Genomic DNA, 25,589 nt, shown 5'->3' on the forward strand with positions numbered 1-25,589 from the left:
GTGACAAATGACGGGAGGGGTGGCACATGCAGAGATACCTGGCTCTCTTTACTGCTGACATATGCAGTATACACACAGTGGTCTCACTATGGCCTGTCTCTGTACACCAACATAGTTGGTCTTATTTAACTCAATTTTCCTTTTAGTCTGAAATGGGGGTAGTTATTTTTTAATTTGTTGCAGCTGTAGCAACACTGTGAATAATCCCAAGCGCACCGTTCTTGTGTTACCCCTGGGCACATGTATCACACAGTCTTGTCTAAGGGCCCTTGCACACATGCTTAAAAAAATGCCAGTGTTCTTGAAGGTAAAAACACTAGTTTTGGCCATTTTTTGTGCTATCATTTAGGAGCGTTTAACGTTTTTGTTTTTTTTTCGGCCAGGAAAATCGCTCTCAAAAAAAGTTTCTTTTTTTCTGCCTCTAAACATTGATCTTAAAATATGCCTCTGCACAACCTAATGTGCATGGACACATAGGATAACATTGATTGCTTAACAAGCAAAATGCTAAACTCCTCTAGGAGCAGCATTTATTTAAGCCAGTATGCCTGGAGTCTTATAAATACATTCACAGGTTATTTTACTGGTGTTTCTTTTGTTGCTTTTAATGCTTTTATTCTGCTGCTCTATATTGCCAAATAGCACGAGGTTCTTTATAATGTAATATTATATATATTTTATCCTGTCAATAGCTGAGCAATATGGTGATGCTAAAGCGCCTTTGCAAAGCTAATTTCTTATACAAAAAGAATAATCTATTTAAGGAATTTACATCCAGTCAATGGCCTATTCATATTCAATGACTAGCTTTTAAATGCTTCCACAGAAATACTAGCCTTATATTTGATTGTATAGAGAATTCTTCAGATAGTTAGGTGCTGTGCTGCATTTTCAACATGTAATTATCCCAGGCAGAAGCCAGCACTGTAATTAGACAACTGCATCCAATCATGCCTAATCTGGAATAATGACGTGTAGGGAACCATATATTTGCAGGAAGCACTATAATAACACATGAATGTAAACAGCTTGAATATTGAACATGGGCAATACTAAAGGGAAAATGTAATCAGCGTGTAAGTAAAGGTTACACTGTATAAACTCACAGTAAATCATGATTAAAGTTTATTTGTGAAATGACCTAGTGTGCAAGAAAGAGCACTTTAGCAAACATAGGGATTCCGAAATAAACAAATGACAGTATGGTTTTCATTATAGTACTATCTTGTATGCAAAAGAAGCCTTTGTAGTACCACCTGGCTCATGCAGGTCTTGGTGCTTTGTTTAGATGCTACAGTACAGTTTCTTAAGCTAGCCATAGAGGGATCAAAATTTGGCTGGTTCAGCATCGACCAGCAACATTTAATTTATCTATGGGCAGGCTGATTGTACAGAAGTGTATTCTGATGGCAGGGAAGCCTCCCTGCTGTCAGAATACAATAGCTCTTTGGGAGGGATTCCCCCATGTGACTGGAATATGTGGATGGGTAAATGGATTCATTTTCTTTTATTCAACCCATTGGTTGATGAAAGAAAATTAACCATGTATGGTCTGCTTTAAAGTAGATGTGAACCCCAACTGTAAAACAATTAGTTTACTAAAGCACTGTGTATCATAAACATTTGCCATGTTTTTCTTTTTCAATTTTTTCATCCTCTTTTACTACCTCAGTGCTGCTGATCTCCTCCAGCTCCTTTTGGCCACTTCCTATGCCTGGCGGCAGTTGCTACAAAATTGCTTGGGGCCAGTTTTCTAGGGGTGACCGCAGTGGACCATGCCAATGCATTGTACTTCAGCACAGCTTAACATGTTAGAGATTGTATAAGATTTGGTTTACATCTACTGTAAGCTGTAGCATCTGCACACTACTAATTTCCAGTCGACTTTGGTGTGAATAAGTTATCCGACTCTTTACACTAAATTCACTGTTATTGTCTATAGACAAGTCAACAGGAGGATAAATTACTACCTTGCTTGGATTTTTGTATACATTATAATGGGGAAGTCTCATCACTGATGTTCCGATGAAATGTAGGCAGCTGTGCCTAGGGTGGTTTGTTACCATACTTATGTCTACAGCAAAATAACTCATTCCGAAAATTTTTATACATTTGTATTGGGTATTCCAGTTTACTTCACAGCTTGCCTAACTGCTGTATTCCCAATATCTTTTTGGATCCTTAATTTTTGTGTGTGTCTTCACTATGACATGTGGTTGTCTAGTTCAGTATGAAGGCAGTTTTCTTTCCCAGTAACTATATTAAGGCTACAATGAAGAAGAAAAAATTTGTTTGCGCTGATTTTTCTGTTCTTTGTCTTTACCATATTAAGGCTAGCCACACATGCATAGATTGCTTTATCCATGCTAAACATTGTTCATTGAGGAATCTCTACTGCTGGCTGGTGTATTCAAGCAGCCATTGATGCTTGACTTTCTTAACTGTGACTTCATCTGATAGGAGGCAGTCACTGGTCTGGCGACCGTTTTCTCCCTGGGTCCATTTTTGTAATCAATGTTTGTTGAGTCGAGTTGCTCGAATTTTTGGACGATTTCTGCTGAGTGCCCAGCTTCACTTTCAAATTACTGAGGATTAGGATTTTGCAATCATATTATTCCCATAACAGACTCATTTATTACAGCTGTCTTGGCAAGGAGTCAGCAAAACTTTGTAACTTTCTATGACAACAAAATTCCACAGAGAAACTGTGTTTTAACTATATGTCAGCAGAAAAATAAATACCAACAATTAGCAAATCATTAACTGGAGAATATGATTAATAGCTTGTGCAGTTTTATATCATTATTAGAAAAAAAATGTGCTTTTAGTGAAAGTGTGAGTTAGCATAGTCTTAGGTAAGATGTACATTAGAGGCTTGGGTAACATCTGTTCAGGTGACATCTGTAGACTACAAGACAGCTGTTGTGATAAATGACAGTTTCTTTGTGTACTTCAAAAGGCTATATCCAATTTTAGTGAGTCTAGATTTAATATGAAAGATAAATGATATTAGAGCAGATCTGTAGTGTTTACATACTGCCAGCCAGATGAGATATCATTAAGGTTTTTTAGAAATAAGTAAATTATGGCTCCTTAATATATACCCCCAAAGTATATATAAAGTTTGAATAGATATCCAGAGCTTTGTATAGAATAGAGGAGGGTTTATATGTATGTTTTTTTCTGTGTAGGAGATCTCATTCTCTTTCCTTCCTGTTGTGTCACTGGGACAAGACATGGTAATCTTTTCAAAAGGGGCAAAATGTTGTTAGTAGTATGGTAAATAGTTAATTAAAACTATTGAAAATTATACAGCTTTATACACATCAGTTATGTGTAATGGTGTATCCCATTACCTGTGGGCTGCTGCTTTTGTTAAACTTTTTCCTTGCTGTGCCTCCTCACAGCCGCCAGATAAATTCTTGAGTGGCTGTCTTCCAATACTGTGAGACTGAAGCCGCTGCTACTGAGAATAGTTGCACTTTATGCCCATCCCCTTCTGCTCTCTCTGTTATTCAGAGAACTTGTTTTTCTGCTTTTTCACAATGCATCAAACACTGATCCACCACCCATTCACAGAACATGATGCATTTTGGGACATTAATAAATATTAGTTTTGTGAATGGTGGATAGGGCCTAAGGGGTGGGCAAGGAGTGCAACTTTTCACTGTAGCAGCAGCAGCTGTTAATCCTCACAGCATTTTAATATAGCTACCCAAGGCAGTATTTGGTGACTCTGGAAAGGCACAGCAGGGGGGATTTTTAGCATAAGCAGCTGCCTGCAGATAATGGGATAAATACCATTACACATGCTGTAACTAGTGGGTGCTGTATCCCCCAAAAATGTACTAAACGGCAGATTTAAATAAACTAGTCCCCTTCACACCTATATGTGTATTCATACTTTATTTGATATTTTTAATACCAAACATTGGTATAATCACTTAAAATGATTCAAATATTCTGTTTGCAGTCTTTATACCTTGGCACCTACAATGTATATATTAGGATTCATCACCCCTACCTAACCCACAAGTCCTTATATATAAATTGCACAGTTGCTTTGTTTTAATAGTCATAAGAAGCGAATAATCTCCCATAGAAGATTATACAAAAAGACTAAATTTCTCTGAAGTTCCTTTTTAATATGACATCAAAGCTTTGGTACACATATTTTTCTAGTACTATAGTACTTCTAGTGCAAAATCATGCTGACTTCTCATAATTTAATATACACAATGTTTACTGAACCATTGTAGATGTTTTTTTCTGTATTTCTTCATAATGAATGTGATCTGACCCATATAGCTATAGCTGTGACTAGGCAACCCTGGCTCCTATAAATAGCATACCAGAAAACATTAGTGGTTGACAATTGTGAGAATGTGCACCAGTTAAAATGTTTGCATTCAAAGGTGTATATAAACCTAAAAGCAAAATGTAATATATTGCAGCTTTCCGATCTTTAGATGTAGTGTCTGCGGTTTTCTTTTTTCCCATTATGGATTCTATAGATAACACACTTCCTGTTCTTTTATGCATATATTAGTTTCTCCATTGTATCTATAGAGGGAGCCATAGTTGTCACACAGGCTGGACTTCAAACACGTCTGCCTTTGTTCATCTACATTACATGGTGGGATGATGGGACTATTGGCTTATACAAGAATTATAAAGAGGTTGTACTTTCTTTTAATTTCACAGAAAGTGGCAAGGGAACTGCATTTCTGGCAAAATTATCTTTTCTTTTTTTATATTTGCTGAAAATGTTTTTATCCCGCATCCCGTGTAAGAACTGGTAAGCTGAAATACATTACATTTTTGTCTTTAGGTTTAAAAATGCTTTTCTCAGGATGATAATAATTGCACTGTAGTTGAATGATTTATCCTCTGAACTTTTTCAGGCTGGGAAGAGATTAGTTTAAGTATCATACACTGACACTTTAACTACTATTGTTGTAGACATCCATATTGCATTAAAGTGTATTTAAGCAACCTAGTTGGTTGACAGATCCAGTTTTGAACTCTAGCTGTTAGCCGTTTATGACTACTAGGTGGACAATTAACAAACCCCCTCTTCTTCCCCCTACATGGGAGGTATTTAAGGTCATACTTCAGGGTTCTTTTATGACCGCAATAGGTATCTGAAATAAATCCAAAGCACTTAATTCTACGACAGAGATCGCCTTTATGTCCGGTTCACAGCTACGCATTTCTGCATGCTGCATTTGTACTGGATGGCAGTTTGTTCATTTGGATGGGCTGGTATGCCGGTGTTTCCTGCATGAAAAAGGTCCCTGCATCTTTTTCAAAATGCGGCTGCACGTAAACTGCAGGGTGCTTTGGCATTATGCATTTCCACTTGCAGAAACCATGTTTTTCAGTCTGTGGGAGTACCATTAAGGCTTAATGGCACCCTGCACATTTTTCTGAAGCAGTGCATTTTCTGTACGGCTGCATGCGGGTGCAGGAATATGTGTGATTTACGTGCACTCCAGGAAAAATGTGAACCTGGTGTAACACAGGCAGAAGAAAGATATATCTCCTCCCCAGATCTTCAGAATTTCAGGAAATGGTAGGCACAGTGGAGAGCTCATAAACTATTACTTTATTAAACCAAAAACAAACTGCTTTTAACTTTGCATAACATCTTTGAATTTGGAAATAAGGGGGACCTTTTTTTTTGCTTTACTTGCCAAACCTGATTATACCTCTATGGTTATTACTTGCATAATTGATCTCAGGGCACTCTTTTATACACAAATTAATTTGGCATTGGATGGTAAAGAAGGAGGTGATCCTTCTTTACCAAACTTTACACCTCCATAATTTCCTACACAGAAGCAGGCCTCTTTCAGTTACTTAGAAAAGTATGAAAAACAATGATCCAAAGCACTTTTAGGGGTTGAATTGAATCATCTTGAAATTAGCCAGTCTATATATCAAACTGTGGTAGAGAAAATGGCAGTATTCCTTGGCATTATAATAACAAGGTTTTTATTAGACATACATAATGGCCAATAGTCAGGCTAAAAAACAATTATAAGAAGAATCCATAATCACATGGGATGTCAATCCCGACTTACATATTCATCAGTGTGGCAGTATACGAAAGAGGCGTCCAGGTATGCTGCTCATGTAACGGTAATCCCCTGTGGCTGGAACTGATGTAAGTGTGTCAGGCTGGCAATTTCACACACTGGAAGTGACGCGCAGATACAAACAATGCCCGTGCCTGGGGGCGCCAGAGGAAGCTACATGGAGTTAGCCACGGAAGCCTACATCACAGATCCAAGATGGTGGGCACTATGACAAAACATGTTCTAGACCCAAATAAATTGGCTTTCTTGGATTTGGAGTTGTCCCACAGTGAAGAAACCATCATTACCAGCAACCACTGTAAATCCACAAGTGGGAACTCATATCTCCATTATTACAGTTGCCATCATCTGGCATGGCGCGACAACATTCTGGCTGGTCAGTTTCATTGAGTAGGAAGAGTACCATGACTGAAGATTATGTAACATCGAGTGATAACTTTACAAAAAAATTCTTGGATAAGGGTTATCTGGATACATTAGTAAAAGAGGCCTATCAAAAATACCCAACTCTCCTTATAAAAAATGCAACCAGAGAGACAGAGAACCACAATTCTATAAGATTTAACATGGGCTACAATGATAGATATAAGTCAATCGCCAAGATAATTCACAAACATTGGAATATTCTCCAAGTAGACCCCAGGTTGTTTTCTACTTTTAGGAGGGTTCGCAGCTTAAAAAACATTATTGCCCCCAGTAAGTTAAAAATCCTTTTCCAGCAGGGGTTTTTTGGATATCCATTCTTTTTTGATCATAGAACGGGAATCTTTCAATGTCGTAAAAGAGGTTGTTTAATTTTCCAATCTATTCATCGTGGTGGTTCTAGTTTTTCTGACAAGGCTGGCAACGTGTATAACATCATCCTATTCATTATGTATTACGTTGCCCCTGCAACCTGTTTTATATGGGCTGGGCTAAACAGCCACTTTGCAAACATGTTGGGGAACACCGTAGACTCATCAGGCATGGATGTGATGAACACAATGTCCCTAGACTCTTTTTACATTTCCACAATAAAGACTTCAAACTTTTAGAGGTTCTGGCCATTTAATGCATTTCGGACAGATCCTTCACTTTCAATGAAAGGTATTCCCTCCTATGTAGGAGGGAAACCTTTTGGACTATAAAATAGGCACATTAGTCCCCAACGGTTTGAATGAAGACCTAGAAATACATAGTGTAATTTAATGCACCATTTACTCTATAAGTCCATATGATATAATTGGATCAAAAATCTTTTCTTTCTATGTATAGATTTTTGATTACTTTTTAGTGGGTTGTTGTCTAATCTGCTATTTCTCTGGTTCCTTTCTTTCGACCTTATGATGAATATTGATATTATATGATATTGCATGTTATCCAGAAGTTTCATTCAATTATTAAATAGATCTGGTTTTTAAAATAATTTTTATTATGGTTTTTAGGTAATCTCTTACCATCTTTTTGGACATCCAATTCATTCTTTTCGGTAATGGTAAACGCTCTAGCTTTTTTTAGTTCAGAGCAAATTATTATATGTTTTTTCCTATTTTGATGCCGTACATAATTTAATATATAATCTTTCGTATGGTAATACATTTTATATACGGTAATTTTTAGTTATGTGTTCTAATTCTAATTTATCATGTTATATTTTTAAGCAAATTTGCAAGCTTTTTATCTGTATAACGTTCAGTGTGGTGGTGACTCTGTTTATGATGCTTGTGTCTCTTTAAATCAAAATTTAAATTTCTTTGTGCAGCCCACCTTCTTCCTTTAAATAACGGAGCTATTAGCTCCCGATCACATGACTTGAAAAAGCGCATGCACACAAAATGCGCTGTCATAGTAACATCCCCACCATCTTGGATCTGTGACGTAGGCTTCCGAGGCTGATTCCAATGCAGCTTCCTCTAGTGTCCCTAGACAGGACACGGGCATTGTTTACATCCAGCGCATCACTTCCAGTATGCGTGAGTGCCAGCCTGAAACCCTGACATCAGTTCCAACCACAGGGGATTACCGCTACATGAGCGACAAACCTGGACACCTCTTCCGTACAGCCTTACTGCCACACTGATGAATATGTAAGTGGGGATTGACATCTCACGTAATTATGGATTCTTATTATAATTTTTTTTTAGCCTGACTATTGGCTGTGATAGATGTTTAATAAAAAACCTGTTAATATTATTATGCCAAGGATGACTGACATTTTTTTTTACCACAGTTTGATATATAGACTGCCTAATTTCAAGATTATTCTATTTTTCCATGTTCCAGTGGTTTATTTAAAGCAGCTATGGTTATTCCTTTGAATCCTACCAAGGCAATACCCAGTATCAACACATACAGATCATGGCGTCAGACGTTATTGGATTTCTTTGCTTAGAAAAGTACCCCTACCCTCTTCTCAACCTTTCACCCATGGAACAACCTAGATGCCCCCTTTAGTAGTGAAGAAATCTCTAATTTTCAATTTCCCATCAGAAAAACTCCTGGCCCTTACTTGCTGAATGTTCTAGATTTACACCTACTAGATACTTTCACAGAGGCCTTTAAAGTTGGTTGCCTCCTCCCTTCCATGAGAGAGGAGCTAATAGTATTCTTACTCAAAGATGGAAAGTATCCCACAAAATGTGAGTCATGTCATCTCATATTTCACTTATTAACCATTTTTTGCTATTTAGCACTGCACTACATTGACTAGTAATTGCGTGGTCATGCAACGCTGTAACTAAATTAAATTTATATGGTGTTTTAAAATAGAGCTTTCAATTGGTAATATTTGATCACCACTGGGGTTTTTTAATTAAAATTTTTTTTTTACTTTCTGCTATAAAACATATCCAATTCAAGAAAAATTAAAAATCAAATGTATTCTGCTGCATGTCTTTGGTACAAAATAATTTTAAAAAATCCCTATAAGTTTATTTTAAATGGTTTGCATAAAAGCTATAGCGTCTACAACTATGGTATATATACTGGAATTGTATTTATTTTTTTCTATATATACTAGTAATGGCATAGATCAGTGACTTATAGTGGGACTGTGAACTGACTAAATGGCTGACATCTCCAGTGATGCTAATACAGTGATGAGAGCTAATACTATACACTGTCACTGCACTAATGACAGTGGCTGGGCAGGGGTTAACATCTGGGGCAATCAAAGGGTTAACTTTGTGCATAACAAGTGTAAAATGTGTATTGTGTGTGCAGCTTCTACTAAGTGATGTGAATGTTTTTACTCCCTGCTTTGCAGGGAGAAAAAAAATATCCAGTCACATGACTGCTCTTCGTAGAGGGCCCTGTGTTGTTTATCAACATAGGGCTCTCTTCTGTCATTCACTGAACTGATCAGAAGGTCCTGACCATAAATCATTGGTCAGGACCCACTGACCGACATGTGCTATAGCAAATAACCGCACAGCTGGGGCAGAGCGACATGCAGGCCCCCTACCCAGGATTGTTGGATCATGTACAGTGCTCAGCATAAATAAGTACACCCCTTTTGAAAAGTAAGATTTTAATCAATATCTCAATGAACGCAAGAACAATTTCCAAAATTTTGACAACTGACTTTTACAGAACATTTGTTTAGCTCATTACATGCAAGTAAGGTTAATAATATATTTTAGGTTACAAAATCTTCAGTTTTACTCAAATTCTTTGGTGCAAAAGTGAATACATCCCACAACAAAAACTACTACATTTAGTATTTTGTGTGACCTCCAAGGACAGCACCAAGTCTTCTAGGCATGAAATGAACAAGTTGGCAACATATTGCAACATCTATCTTTTTCCATTCTTGAAAAACAACCTCTTTTAGAGGCCTGATGAAGAGTGATGCTCAACTTGTCTCTTCAGAATTCTCCATAGGTGTTTGATTGGGTTCAGATCAGGTGACAATACAGTGCCTTGAAAGAGTATTCATACCCCTTGAAATTTTCCACATTTTGTCATGTTACAGCCAAAAATGTATATGCATTTTATTGGGATTTTATGTGATAGACCAACACCAAGTGGCACATAATTGTGAAGGGGAAAGAAATTGATAAATGGTTTTCAAAATTGTTTACAAATAAATATCTGAAAAGTGTGGCGTGCATTTGTATATAGCCCCCTTTACTCTGATACCCCCAGCTAAAATCTAGTGGAACCAATTACCTTCAGAAATCACCTAATTAGTAAATAGAGTCCACCTGTGTGTAATTTAATTTCAGTATAAATACAGCTGCTCTGTGAAGCCCTCAGAGGTTTGTTACAGAACATTAGTAAATAAACAGCATCATGAAGGCCACGGAACACACCACACAGGTCATGGATAAAGTTGTGGATAAGTTTAAATCAGGGTTAGGTTATAAAAGCTTTGAACATCTCATGGAGCACTGTTCGATCCATTGTCCGAAAATGAAAAGAACTGCAAACCTGCCAAAACATGGTCGTCCACCTAAACTGACAGGCCAGACAAGGAGAGAATTAATCAGAGAAGCAGCCAAGAGGCCCATGGTAACTCCAGAGAAGCTGCAGAGATCCGCAGCTCATGTAGGAGAATCTGTCCACAGGACAACCATTAGTCTTGCACTCTACATATCTGGCCTTTATTGAGGAGTGGCAAGAAGAAAGCCATTGTTGAAAGAAAGCCATAAGAAGTCCTGTTTGCAGCTTGCACAAAGCCATATGGGGGACACAGCAAACATGTGGAAGAAGGTGCTCTGGTCAGATTAGACTAAAGTTAAACTTTTTGACATAAAAGCAAATCGCTATGTGTGGTGTAAAACTAACACTACACATCACCCTGAACACACCATCCCCACTATGAAACGTGGTGGCAGCATCATGTTGTGGGGATGCTTTTCCTCAGCAGGGACAGGGAAGCTGGTCAGAGTTGATGGGAAGATGGATGGAGCCAAATACAGGGCAATCTTAGAAGAAAACCTGTTAGAGTCTGCAAAAGACTTGAGACTGGTGCGGAGGTTCACCTTCTGCAGAGGTTCACCTTCCAGCAGGACAACGACCCTAAACATCTAGCCAGAGCTACAATGGAATGGTTTATATCAAAGCATATTCATGTGTTAGAATGACCCAGTCAAAGGCCAGACCTAAATCTAATTGGGAATCTGTGGCAAGACTTGAAAACTTGCTGTTCATAGATGCTCTCCATCCAATCTGACAGAGCTTGAACTATTTTGCAAAAGAAGAATAGGCAAAAATTTCACTCTAGTGAAAGCTGTGCAAAGCTGGTAGAGACATCCCCAAAAAGACTAGCAGCTGTAATTGCAGCAAAAGGTGGATCTACAAAGTATTGACTCGGGGGCTGAATACAAACACACACTACACTTTTGACATATTTATTTGTTACATATTTTGAAATATATTTATCATTTTCCTTCCACTTCACAATTATGTACCACTTTGTGTTGGTCTATCACATAAAATTCCAATAAAATACTTGTACGTTTTTGATTGTAACATGACAAAATGCAGAAAAGTTCAAGGGGTATGAATACTTTTTCAAGGCACTGTACTTGGCCAATGAATCACTTTCACCCTGTTCTTCTTTACAACTGCAACAGTGGCCTTAGATGTGTGTTTTGGATCACTGTCATGATGGAAAAGTGCATGATGACCACGGGCACGGAGTGGATGTAGCATCTTCTCTTTCAATATAGAGCAGTACATCTGTGAATTCATGATACCATCAATGAAATGCAGCCTCCCGACACCAGCAGCACTCATGCAGCCCCACAGTAGGACACTGCCACCACCATATTTCACTGTAGGCACCATACATTTTTCTTTGTACTCCTCACCTTTGCGACACTATACAGTTTTGAAGCCATCAGTTCCAAAAACATTTATCTTGGTCTCATCACTCCGGAGTACAGAGTCCTAGTAGTCATCTTCTTTTTCAGCATAGGCCCTGGCAAATTCTAGGCAGGCTTTTTTGTGCATGGGCTTTAGGAGAGGCTTCCTTCATGGAAGACACCCATACATGCCATTCCTCTGTAATGTATGTTGTATTTTGTCACGGGAAACAATCACCTCAGTTTGGCTTTCTACTTCTTTAGCTAACTGCAATGTACTTGCATGGCGATTTTCTTCAACCGTTCTCATCAGAAGACGATCCTGTCGAGGTTTTAACTACCGTGGATGGCCTGGAGATGGTTGCAGTTCCATATTTGTTAAATTTTTATATAACTTTTGCTACAGTATTTTGACTAAGTAAAGCTTTGCTGATCTTGTAGCCTTCACCTTTCTTGTGTAAAGAAATTATTTTTTTTCTCAGGCCTTGTGACATTACTCTTCCATGTGATGCCATTGCTGACAGCATGAAATGGGAAAGGGTTTTCTTTGTTAAGGAACGCCTTTTTATAAACAACTGTCTGCTGGACACCTGTTTAACCACTTGCCTACTGGGCACTTACAGTGGGGCAAAAAAGTATTTAGTCAGCCACCAATTGTGCAAGTTCTCCCACTTAAAAAGATGAGAGAGGCCTGTAATTGGCATCATAGGTAGACCTCAACTATGAGAGACAAAATGAGAAAAAAAATCCAGACAACCACATTGGCTGATTTGGAAAGAATTTATTTGCAAATTATGGTGGAAAATAAGTATTTGGTCAATATCAAAAGTTCATCTCAATACTTTGTTATATATCCTTTGTTGGCAATGACAGAGGTCAAACATTTCCTGTAAGTCTTCACAAGGTTGGCACACACTGTTGCTGGTATGTTGGCCCATTCCTCCATGCAGATCTCCTCTAGAGCAATGATGTTTTGGGGCTGTCGCTGGGCAACACGGACTTTCAACTCCCTCTAAAGGTTTTCTATGGGGTTGAGATCTGGAGACTGGCTAGGCCACTCCAGGACCTTGAAATGCTTCTTACGAAGCCACTCCTTCGTTGCCCGGGCGGTATGTTTGGGATCATTGTCATGTTGGAAGACCCAGCCACGTTTCATCTTCAATGCCCTTGCTGATGGAAGGAGGTTTGCACTCAAAATCTCACGATACATGGCCCCATTCATTCTGTCCTGTACATGGATCAGTCGTCCTGGTCCCTTTGCGGAGAAACAGCACCAAAGCATGATGTTGCCACCCCCATGCTTCACAGTAGGTATGGTGTTCTTTGGATGCAACTCGGCATTCTCTCTCCTCCAAACACGACGAGTCGTGTTTCTACCAAACAGTTCTATTTTGGTTTCATCTGACCATATGACATTCTCCCAATCCTCTTCTGGATCATCCAAATGCTCTCTAGCAAACTTCAGATGGGCCCGGACATGTACTGGCTTAAGCAGGGGGACACATCTGGCACTGCAGGATCTGAGTCCCTGGCGGCGTAGTGTGTTACTGATGGTAGCCTTTGTTACGTTGGTCCCAGCTCTCTGCAGGTCATTCACTAGGTCCCCCTGTGTGGTCCTGGGATTTTTGCTCACCGTTCTTGTGATCATTTTGACCCCATGGGGTGAGATCTTGCATGGAGCCCCAGATCGAGAGAGATTATCAGTGGTCTTGTATGTCTTCCATTTTCTAATTATTGCTCCCACAGTTGATTTGTTCACACCAAGCTGCTTGCCTATTGCAGATTCAGTCTTCCCAGCCTGGTGCAGGTCTACAATTTTGTTTCTGGTGTCCTTCGACAGCTCTTTGGTCTTCACCATAGTGGAGTTTGGAGTGTGACTGTTTGAGGTTGTGGACAGGTGTCTTTTATACTGATAACAAGTTCAAACAGGTGCCATTGATACAGGTAATGAGTGCAGGACAGAGGAGCCTCTTAAAAAAGAAGGTACAGGTCTGTGAGAGCCAGAAATCTTGCTTGTTTGTAGGTGACCAAATACTTATTTTCCACCTTAATTTGCAAATAAATTCTTTCCAAATCAGCCAATGTGATTGTCTGGATTTGTTTTCTCATTTTGTCTCTCATAGTTGAGGTCTACCTATGATGCCAATTACAGGCCTCTCTCATCTTTTTAAGTGGGAGAACTTGCACAATTGGTGGCTGACTAAATACTTTTTTGCCCCACTGTATACCCCCTTCCTTACCAGGCCAATTTTCAGCTTTCAGCTCTGTCACACTTTGAATGACAATTGCGTGGTCATGCAACATTGTACCCATATGAAATTTTTATCATTTTTTTCTCACAAATAGAGCTTTCTTTTACTGGTATGTACTCCCCGCTGGGTGTTTTTACTTTTTGCGCTATAAACAAAAAAAAAGCAAAAAATGTGAAAAAAAAAGTTTCTTTGTTTCTATTATAACATTTTGCAAACAGGTAATTTTTCTCCTTCACTGATGTGCGTTGATAAGACTGCACTGATAGGCAGCACTGATGGGCACTGATAGGCAGCACTGAAGGGCACTGATAGGCAGCACTAATGAGGTGGCACGGATAGGCGGAACGGATAGGCGGAACTGATAGGTCGAACTGGTAGGTCGAACTGATAGATGGCACTGATGATGGGTACTGATAGGCGGCACTGACTGGCGGCATTGCTGGGCACTGACTGGTGGCACTGTTGGGCATTGACTGGCACAACTGCTGGGCACTGACTGGCGGCACTGGTGGGTGGCACTGGGCACAGGTGGATGACACAGGTGGGTGGCACTGCTGGGCACAGGTGGGCGGAACTGGTGGGTGGCACTGCTGTGCACCGATCATCAGGGCACTGATCATCAGTGCCCTGATGATCGGTGCCGATCCCTGCTCTGACAACTGCTGGTTCTCGGCAGTACTTTCCCCACGTTCTGTCAGCGTGAGGAAAGTGCAGCCGAGAACCGGCAATTGCATTTCCCTTGGTTAAGTCAGACATTAAGTTGAGTAAACAAAGCTAGGAAAGAATTTAGCTATCTGTATTAATTGTCACATAAATTGTATCATTGCTAGTGATCAGACTGGATTTATTCCTGGAAGGTCAGCTAGAATAAACGTCCAATGCCTTTATAATAAATCTCAGTATTCACATATGTCCATACTAGGACCATTGCCTCACTGGGCACACCAATAACATTCCATAGTGTGGAATGCCTCTATCTGCTGGATGTAATATTCCTTTTTTAGTTTGGCCCAAATATTATTAAAGGAATTCACATACTATACACTGATCCGTTAGCCAAAATGAGAATAAACCGGCATGTATTAGGCACTTTCCCTTTACACAGATGTACTAGGCAGGGATGTACTCTCGCACTCCTATTTACGTTAGCCCTTGAGCCATTAGCAATTCTGATTCGAATGTCAACAGAAAAAAGACCTAGTGTACATTTCTTAGAGGAAAACATCTTTATATGCAGATCGTGATTTAATTTACTTGGCTGACTACAACCATTCCATGCTCTTTTTCCAATTTACTTTTTTCTCTGGTATGAATAATTTGGATACATCTATCCACATTGATCCAGACAGCATGAACTATTTCAATCTTTCTTCACAACTCTTAATTGCTTGTAAATTTAAATACTTAAGTATTAATGTACACTTCCCCTTAAATATTTGCACAACCACCTAACCCCTGCCCAGGGGCGGACTGACAACTCATGGGGCCTCCAGGCAATAGGGGATCATGGGGCCCCTGTGTCCTTGCCCAAACTCAAAAAAGCCTATGAAAAAGATACCAGGGGCATCTCATGGGGCCCCCTACTGAACCCGGGCCCTCGGGCACTGCCCGAGTTTCCAAATGGTCAGTCCGCCCCTGCCCCTGCCCTTACCTCCCTATTGGATAAAACCAAAAAATCAATGTCTTCACCCATTGTCCTAATGACACCTTACCAAAATTATTTTCCTAACAAAATTATGTAATTATGCCTTTTTTTTCAACTCTCCATAACAAACACATAAATATGATATTGCGAGACATAAACAAGTACTTCTTATGCCAGAATTGATGGAGAATTGCAGCAGTTTGATGAGATCTACATGACCTACCTTATTTCTACTAATCATTGACTTATATAGCTGAAGATATCAAATACATTATACCCCTGCTACATTATATGTTCCGGATCTTAAGTCACAATGTAAATGATTTAAGGATGGCGCTGTAGACATATTTACCATTTTTTGCATCGATTTTTCATGATCTCAAATTCATTTGTCCTGACGAATATTTTTTCCCCTAATATATGCCTACTAGGTCTGCTTGAGAACCTCCCTCTAGTTGCTTATTCAAAGGCACTTCTAAGGATTCTTTTCTGTTATGCAAAAAATTATTCTATTTAATTGTAGGGATCCTCATCCCTCAACTCTTACTATGTGGGTACAAGTTAACCCCTATGAAAACAGAGCCTGCTCAGATATTTTCAGTAAGCTCTGACAAGCATGGATCTCCTCTCTTCATAATATAGCAGAATCTCCTCTGTTACTTCATATTATTATTATTATACAGGATTTATATAGCTCCAACAGTTTGCTCAGCGCTTTACAATATAACGGGAGACAATACAGCAACAGTACAGTTCAATACAAGAGGGATAGGAGGGTCCTGCTCCTTGGAGCTTACAATATAGGAATGTATCTTATGTATTAATGTTTGCTTATACATTGTATACTTCCCTTCCTTGTTCCAGTGACAGCATATTATGTACTTTCTTTTACTTTTATATGGGCCATGTAAAACAGAAATATCACAGCAAACCTCAATGTTGTTGCACAGTGTTTAGTTTTGTGGATGTTTTATTGTCTGCAAAAAACACAATTAATATCAATACTTAAATGCCCAACACCAAAAATGTGTTATATTGCAATTTACCAGTCCTTACATTTGGTGGTTTTTTTGGGGCTTTATTTTTCTTCATTTTCACCTAGTAATACTGCTAGTGGCACACTTCATGTCTGAGGGTGACAACAATCACTCTATATATATCACTCACTATACTCTATATATCTATGAGGGATCACCATTGTTGCCCTAGGACAGGAATTGTTTAGGACTACAGAACACCCCCCATTTCCAAAGCATAGTTAGGAGGTGTTTTATAGTCCATGGAGAGAACTGATAACTGACGACAGAGAGCACAGGAAGTTACAAGCCAAGCAGATTTCTAATAGGGTCAACAGACACAAAGTTACAAGCTCAGTGTATTTCTGGTACTTCTGCACTTACTGAACATATATAAAAAACTCTTTCAATGGCATATTTACCAGGCCAGAAGGGAGCAAATATAAGGAATTGTTAGAGTTTACATACACTTTATTTATTGCACTATAGCAAAGTGTGTTATCTTGTCACCGTTTCAGGCTGAAGAGAGTTTAAAGTCTCAGACACTGATTGTATAGGAATCTCCATCCCATTTTGGGTTAAAGATACAGTTTTCCTGTCTTACAGTGTGGAAAAAAATAATACTACAGTTTAGTAAGTCTTCCGCCAAGATTCACAGACAACTTTTGCCATAAATTAAATTTTCTTAGTTTGCTTTAGAAAGCTTTCACTTATATTACCTGTCAATAAGATTTAAATTTACGATTGCTTTCTTGTCTGCTTCCTCCCACAGGGAAACTGTGTAAACCTGACTGAGGCTCTAACACTTTACGAAGAACAGCTGAGAATGCTTTATTGCCCTGTGGAATTTTCTAAGGAAATAGTATGTGTTCCCTCCTACATGGAACTGTATCCTTTCTATACTAATCATTATTAAAAGCAGAGTTTGAGATAGCAGAAATGCCTTTGCAGATAAATCTGTGTAAAAGGTTGTAGAGAAGTAAAAAAGTGTAACATACAAAATATATTTTAATTAAATTATGTTAAAGCAAAACACATTTTTGAAACAAATCTTGTCAGTAATAAAAACACCCCCTCCCCCTTGACTCCCTAATAACTTTATATCTACGCTCCCACAGCCGCTCTGTTTCCCCAACCTTGCATAAGCTCTATGTCAGATGGTGTTTGAGCTTACTCAGGGTTGATGTTCTTCCAGCTAAATTTGGACTCCCTTCTCCTAACACCACACAGCCTTTGGAAAAAAAAAAAGTCTGGGTTGGCGGATGCCACTCAGGAAAATAGGGTCGTTTAACCCTTTCGCTGCCAGGCCCTGCTCTCCACTTTTAAATTTAGGTGGCCAGACCATTTTTGCAATTTTTCCAATGTTTTTTTATTTTTACCTTCCAGCTTTCAGAGTTTGCAATAGACCCCCCCAAACCATTTATTTTCTGAAAGCACATGGCTAGTAGAATAAAAGGAAGGTGCTACTGATTTTTTTTTTTTTTAGGCCCTGTGATATCTGCGTAAATGTTTATCAATCCACTATTTCTACTAAACATACGCTAACATCATTTCTAGTGGATACATACATGGCAAACCTTACAAAATTCCTGCTACATTCCTACTAAATATAAAATCTAAAACTGTATTGCGTAAAATGAATAACAAATATTTGTACTTTTTATATTGCCCCATTTTGTGAAATATGAATGTTCATTCAAATGTAGATTACTCACAATTTACTCAAAATCTAGACATTTTCATTTTTCATTTACACCTTTCAGGATTTGTAAAAGACCCCCCAAACCATACATATTCTGAAAGCATTTGACCTGTAGAATTTAAAAAAAAAAATACTACTTACTTTTTAAGCCCCGCAATAGTTATACTAAAATCATTAGTGCCAACAAACACATAACTTACAAAATTCTTGCTAAATTGTGACTAAGGCCTCATTCACTTGGGGAATAGTGAAGTTTATGCCCATGGAAGGCTGTGTTTACCCACCCAGGTGTTCTGTGCGTCCCCATGCAGGCAGTCGCACTCATGTCAGTTGGGATGCAGTGGCTGCAGGGGCAAAGCTGCTGCTTTCAACCTAACATCTGTGTGGGTGCATGGCCCTGAAACACAGACAGTGTGAGCTCAGGGACATGCACCTGGACCCACACGGATGTCAAATTGGGAGTAGTGGCTGTGTTTGTGCAGTTGCTATATCTCAATGTACGTCTTTAGGACTGCCTGTGTGGAGATGCACGGAACATTTGTGCATCCCTATGGAGGTAAACATGGCCTCGTAGGAGTGTACGCTGTAGTATGCCCTGTGTGAACAAGGCCCTGCCATGTTTTTTTTGTTTGGTTTTTTTACAGTTTAATTTTTTTTGGGGGGGGGGGGGGGGCTTTAGTGACCCCTTCTGTCTCTTTTTGAGACAGAAAAAGAGACTGAAATCAGTCCCTTTCTCTACAGTCTCATCTGCAATGCATATGAATGAATAGATGGCTCTGTATAGAGAGTCTTATTCATTCACAAAACTAAGGCATAGTAAACACAGGAATCCCCAGTGATGAATGGACAGAGGAGCAATCAGTAGTGATTGCTTACTTTGCCCATTCAAGGAAAGGAAGGGGGCCAGTAAACACATGTTTACCACTCCCTTCTCACCACTCTCTATCCTGACAGCTTCCCATGCCCCAGCAAAAGCTGCAGCTGGCAGGAGGGGGAGGAGGGAGAGCTGGCCAGCAGCACCAAAGGGAGGAAGTGCCGAGGATCAGGTGACGGGGTTAACTGCAGGATGGGAGGTTGTTTGACAGGAGGGATGTATTTGTGGCAAACATTCCTCTTTGGCTCCCCTGCAGCCACTAAATCCAGCTTGAGGACAGAGGAGGGAAGCTGGCGGCAGCAGGGAAGCCACAGTGAAGCAGTGCGGCGAGACTGGTGCTGGTGGGAGGGGGGTGATCGGTGTGGGTGGGGATCAGTGCTGCAAGGAATGGGGGGAATTAGAGTGGTGGCGGGGGAAATTTAGCTGGTTGGTGGCAGTTGGTGGAGGGAAGGAAGCAGGGGGAAGAAATTTCAGAGGCGGTGGTGGTGACAGCAGTTGGGGGGGGTCACACTGAAGTGACCATGAGCTTATAGCCGAAGCAGGAATGCAGGTCTGTACGCCATACAGACCCGGCCATCTGGTAGCAGTTCTGTAGGTTAATATGCTGTACAGACTGAACTTGGCAGGGAAAGGGTTAAAGAACAACTTAAAGCAGAATTCCAGGTATGGATATTTTATACATACAGCAGTTTATATTGGTCTAGCTTGGACCAATGTAATTATGTATATACCATACCTGGCCGATGATCCTGTAAGCTGAAAATCACTGAAGTAGACACCGATACCCCAGTGACCTCCACTTGTTCATGGGCAGGGACACAAGTGATGGTAAGTAATTAAGTTGGTAGCTGCCACTCAGGAGGATATGGGGAACATTTAAATAACTTAAAGAAAAATTCCAGATATGAATATTTCATATATAATTACAATGTAACTATGTATATATCATACCTGGCCAATGCCTTTGGAATCAAGAAACCACTGAAGCAGACACTGCTACTCCGGTAATCTCTACTTGCTTCTGGCTCCCCCACGGCTGCCCTGTTGCACTCTAAACACAGGAGGTTGGCTGCTATTCAGAGAAAGTTTTGCATTTTATGAATGAATGCACATCATTCTCTGATTGGATGAGGTGGGGAGTTTGATGTAATCACCCCACTTTTATATTATAGTATTGTCATACTACTGTATCAGTACTGTTCATGTTATCCATTTAATTATAGAAGCTCTTCCAACACTGGGACTTGGAAGTGTATCTAAACCCAACAACAAAAATTAGTTTTGCAGCTTGTCAGTCCTTGGATATGGTGGATGCATTCATTTTCTTTTTTCCACACTTTTTTCCTTTATTTTCACCTGTTCGTTCTGCCATTAACTCATTTCCTGTCCTAGGGTGACAGACGTAAAGAGGAACATTGTCAACCTAGGATCCTAATGTCAAGACTACATAACACTGCGTTAGAACCATACTGCATAATACTTCCCTCTCTTCTCCATAGAAAGAGTGGGTATTTGTAGTCCAAGGAGATAAAAGGGAATAATGCTTGCTGATAACATTCTAAAAGAAGAGAGCATGGAAATTTATCTGATTGGATAAACAGTTATTTCTTTCTTTTTTTTTTCCTTTTTTTTTTATCACTTGTCAAACAGATATAACAAAATGCTTTCAATGGTAATTTTAACAGATCAAAAGGGAGCAAACAAGAGAAATCATTGTTAGAGTTTACACATACTTTATTGCTGTAGAGCCTGCTCTTCTCTAGCTGTTATAACAAGTTATATGTATTGGCATCTCTCATACTAAATGCTATTATACAGGCATGAAAGTCTCTAAACAAAGCTGTGACTGTACTTTCAGGAAACATCCTACACATTTTCCACAGAAAGTGGCACATATAATTTATTTAAAATAGATCGGGTCCACACAGCCTACAGTAAATAATGGGATGTGAAGTCTTTTTTTAGAATATGTTAAAAATCACTTGCATCTATATTTGGGATTATTGCACACAAGACGTGCTATGTGATGAAATATTTTTCACATAGTCCTAATGTGTTATACATTAAAAAAAGTGGTGTCAGATATTTGATGTTGCATTAAAGATGTTTATTATCATGTCTTAAATTTACATGTATTCTCTATGTAGTATTGTTTTGCAATTTCATTTGGAAGATTTTCATGTGAAATATCACTTAATCAACCTAATTGGTTATTGTAAGTATAATAAATCATTGTACTAGGGTTGTTGGTTCAAATCCAAACCACGACACCACCTGCCTGGAGTTTGCATGTTCTCTCTGTGCCTGAGTGGGTTTCTGTTGGGTACTCTGGTTTCCTCCCACGCTCCAAAGACATGCTGGTGGGTTAATTGGATCCTGTCTAAATTGGCCCTAGTATATATATGAATGTAGGTTGGGGACTTTAGATTGTACGCCCCTTGAGAGTTAGGGACTGTTGTGAATGTACAATATATATATGTAAAGCGCTGCATAAATTTATAACGCTATATAAGTGCCTGTAATAAATAAATAAATTGTAAATCTGCTGGTCCAGGACAATGCGCTATACACACAGTATCAAAGCAAATCGACTAGATTGAGGAAGAGAAATTTAGGGACATAGTAATAGTTTGAAGTCAGCTTAATTTAATTTTAGGTGTACCATAAAAGTCTGCCTTATCCAGGACAGGCAAGGTTGGGGATTGTAGCAACTGCAGTAGGGAGAGCAGGTGGTGGCTGGTGCAGTGGTAACAGTACAAGGGGGGGCACTGGAGCAGTTCTGGTGGGGATGGGGGTCAGACCCAGTGGTAAGGTTGGGGAGAGGAGTGAGTTGATGGTGCTGTGGAAGCGGTGAAAGCGTTCTCCACTCTGCCAGTACCCCTCTTTTTTCTTTTTTTTTTTAAGTCCGCAGAGTTGCGAAAAAATAAAACCCGTAAGTATACAAAAAAAGTTCAAGTGCAAAAACACAAACACAAAAAAGTGCACTTAAGGGTGTGCTTTTGTCCACCCCCCTTCCCTGGGCACAAGGCTCCTGACAGGGACAAAGGGTTTCCAACATGGTCCACCTAGCCAAAAAGCCTGGTGGAACACTTTCCTTGTGGCTAGCCAAAGTCAACCATCAAGTACTAGGTCAGGGAGCTCTCCACCCCCCCCAGGAACAGGGGAGGCAGAAACCTAGTGGCCACGCATGTTCTGAAAGGCAGAGGCCCTGTAGAATGAAACAAAATCTTGAGTTGTCACCTGAACAGAAAGTGAGGGGAAATCTTCCAGTGGTGACACTTGTAGTGACAACTGCCTAAGAGGGGACTTCCCTCACTTTGGAGTGATTTCCTCTAACTTCCTGTTGCCTTTATAGTACAGGAAGTAAAGGAAAATGGGGCACAGATGGCAAAAATCTGACAGTGGTTTTAATCATGCTCTACTCTATCTAGTTTTAAATATGGACATTTTTTTTCTTGTTATAATATTAGAGATTTGTTTTCTAGAAAGAGAGAAGGGTAGTGCCTGTTTATCTCTCTAATTGAACTTTTTTTTTTAGTCCTGTGGAGAAAGGGGGAACAGTCACTGCTGTTACTCATTCATGTGTGTGTAAATTTCAGCTTGGGCTATTGATCTCTGTAAACAAGGCCATTTGTCCAGTGACACTAATATGAATGCACAGGTAATTATGTGAAAAGGAGACTAAAGTTTCACCTGCTGGCCATAAAAGCACAAAATACTCGTATGTCATATTTTTCTTAACCAATATAATATTTTTGTTTAAATATATTTTAAAAATACATAAAGGAAATATATACAAAACCACTATATATTCCTATAATCAGTATGAGTAATTAACATGCTAAATACAAAAAAATATTTCTTTTTAGGTCATGCAGTTAGCAGTACCCTAAGGGTATAGCTGACACCAAGTCATTTGTTGCTAGCAGCAGGTGTAATTGCATACATTCCTGGCTGCTGGAGCTGACTGTCGGCTTTCTGATGGCACTGCAAAGCTCTCCATCACTTCTACAAACACTGGACAGTAACACCCCCCCCCCCTCCATATATCCTGGTCCCACTGTCCTACCTTTAGGCCTAGGACAAGTATGGCTGGTGGTGTTTGGTCGTATGAGGGAGCTTAGTGAATGTGCATTCAATGATCATCTCTCTGATGAAGAAACATGTATCACGTCACTTCCAGAATCAGCACTGTTCATCTGCTGCTGTAACAGAGGAAGAAGCTGTTCAAGCATGATCTGTGCTTGATCAACTTCATTGGGCTCCACAGGTGACATTGCGGTCCCCTATGTGGAAGCAATACACCAAAGTGAAAAAAAAACCCAGTTTTTCTATAAGCTTGATGCAATCTCATCTTTTATATTTCAACAATAATTAAGTTTTATGTATTAATATGAACTTTAGTATATCATTTTAAGTATTTGTTTTACAGAAAATATGCATTTGATAAACAGTTGCGCTAATATTGTGTGACTTTAAAAAAAAAATGCAACTACAACTATTTTACCCCCAGGACCTCTAATTTCAGAAAATATATGATGTTTGGGGTTTTAACTACTGTGAGCCTGAAATGTGTATTTTAACATATACAAAATAAATAAAAAAAATGACTCCGGAAGTAAAATGGGTAAAAGGTATTAAAAGTCCTTTTAGGACTGATATTTCAGATTTGGTAGAGATTAAGTAGGGTTTTTTTTTTTCATGTCATTCAGAGACCCCAGTGGCAGGTTATCCTGATAGGAGATCTCTCAGTGAGTTGTCATGTCTGCCCATTTACCATAGCAATAATTTGTTGGGGGGGTTACTTACCATACTGAGTTTTTCATTTCCTTTTGTATTACGGGAAATGATGCAGGTGCGAAGACTACATCCATTTTGTAGCTGGAGAAAGAGACTTCAGACTGGTTGGAGGCAGCGCCAAGAATGTAGGCATCTTACTGCTCGAGTCCCCAAAAGAAGCTAGTTAGTCTCTCAGCCCACCAGACTCCACCTAAAATTGTTTCACTTTGCACAAATTGACCTTTAAAAAAACACAGATGTGTAATTCTGTGCACTGCATTTTTTTCTGCAAAATGTTAAACTAATGTAAAAAGTATGCTTCAGTCCACCATGTGTCTCCTTTCAGCTGCAATGTCTTGCACAACTAACAAAAGCTTCATGCAGAACGTGTTGACATATTACATAGGATTTAAACACATTTGACTGCAGGCAATTTGTATAATCCCCACAGTCAGAGACATCTATTTCACTGCAAAAGTCTTCCAGAAAATGATCATTAACTGAAGTTTATCAGATTGCCAGTGACCTACACACTGCAGGAGCCCAACATCTGCTTAACATGTATTTGGCAGCACTTTGCTTAAAGTTTATGTGAGAAATTGTTTCACACTTCCATGTACTCAATACATGTTTTTTTTTTTGTGTTTTTTTTACATAAACAAGAATAAGAATATAAAAGCAGCAGTATCACCTTACAGCTTAAAGGATAAATTCACCTGTTCATAAAAACTTAGCAGGTGAACTAATTGATAACACCTACTCCATTCCCCTAGTCCCAGCTTGCATATAGGTGTGCTAAATGCCATTGCCACCCTTACTAGCTAGTGTAATGAACCAAAGACTTGAAAACTTCACAGATCCAGAGGCTGTGTAAGGTCATAATGATTGCAATGACTAGCAGTCATTGGTTAGTGTGGTCATGTGACCAATGAGAATCTCTCCTAAGCCTTCTTTCTCTGGTACTCTCCTCTGGGAAAGTGATCAGGGGTTTGTTTGTTTTTTTTTTACACATTATGAATGCTTCTACTAGTAAATTCAGTGTTATAAGCAACCATTTTTTCTGAATGAAACGGATTCATCCAGTAATTATTGTGATTAACTTTGATGGTACAGATGTGCTGTGATTGGCCCCGTCTGTACCATGTGATCACTGTGACCAACCACAGCTAACAACACAATTGTAAGCAATGAATAGCATGAAAGGAAGCCATTCATTGTTCACAACTGTCATGTGATCTGCTGTGATTGGCACAGTGATCACATGGTACCAACAGCGGGCTGGTACAGTGATAAGTCATTGTCTGTGTTCGGTCATATGACGTCCTCCCAGGATAATAGGGATCACACCCGGCCGTGTGGGAAGGTTTTAAGTACTAAGATCATACCACTGCGTTTATATACATTCCTTTGCGTTTGCTTAACAAACAACAA

General features: G+C 39.4%; 1 protein-coding gene across 3 annotated transcripts in view; it reads left to right on the forward strand.

The window, feature by feature from the left end:
- SMS (spermine synthase) overlaps positions 1 to 25,589 on the forward strand; it is a 220,255-nt gene that overhangs the window by 178,085 nt on the left and 16,581 nt on the right. For all 3 annotated transcript variants that reach the window (XM_089656059.1, XM_089656058.1, XM_089656060.1), the window contains one exon: positions 17,576 to 17,691. In XM_089656059.1, coding sequence (XP_089512185.1) covers positions 17,576 to 17,691 — 116 coding nt within the window. The remainder of the gene's footprint in view (positions 1 to 17,575; positions 17,692 to 25,589) is intronic.

This window comes from Staurois parvus, unplaced genomic scaffold (genome assembly GCF_062004578.1).
Source record: "Staurois parvus isolate SC_StPar_1 unplaced genomic scaffold, SC_StPar_1.0 ptg000884l, whole genome shotgun sequence".
NCBI classification, from domain to species: Eukaryota; Metazoa; Chordata; class Amphibia; order Anura; family Ranidae; genus Staurois; species Staurois parvus.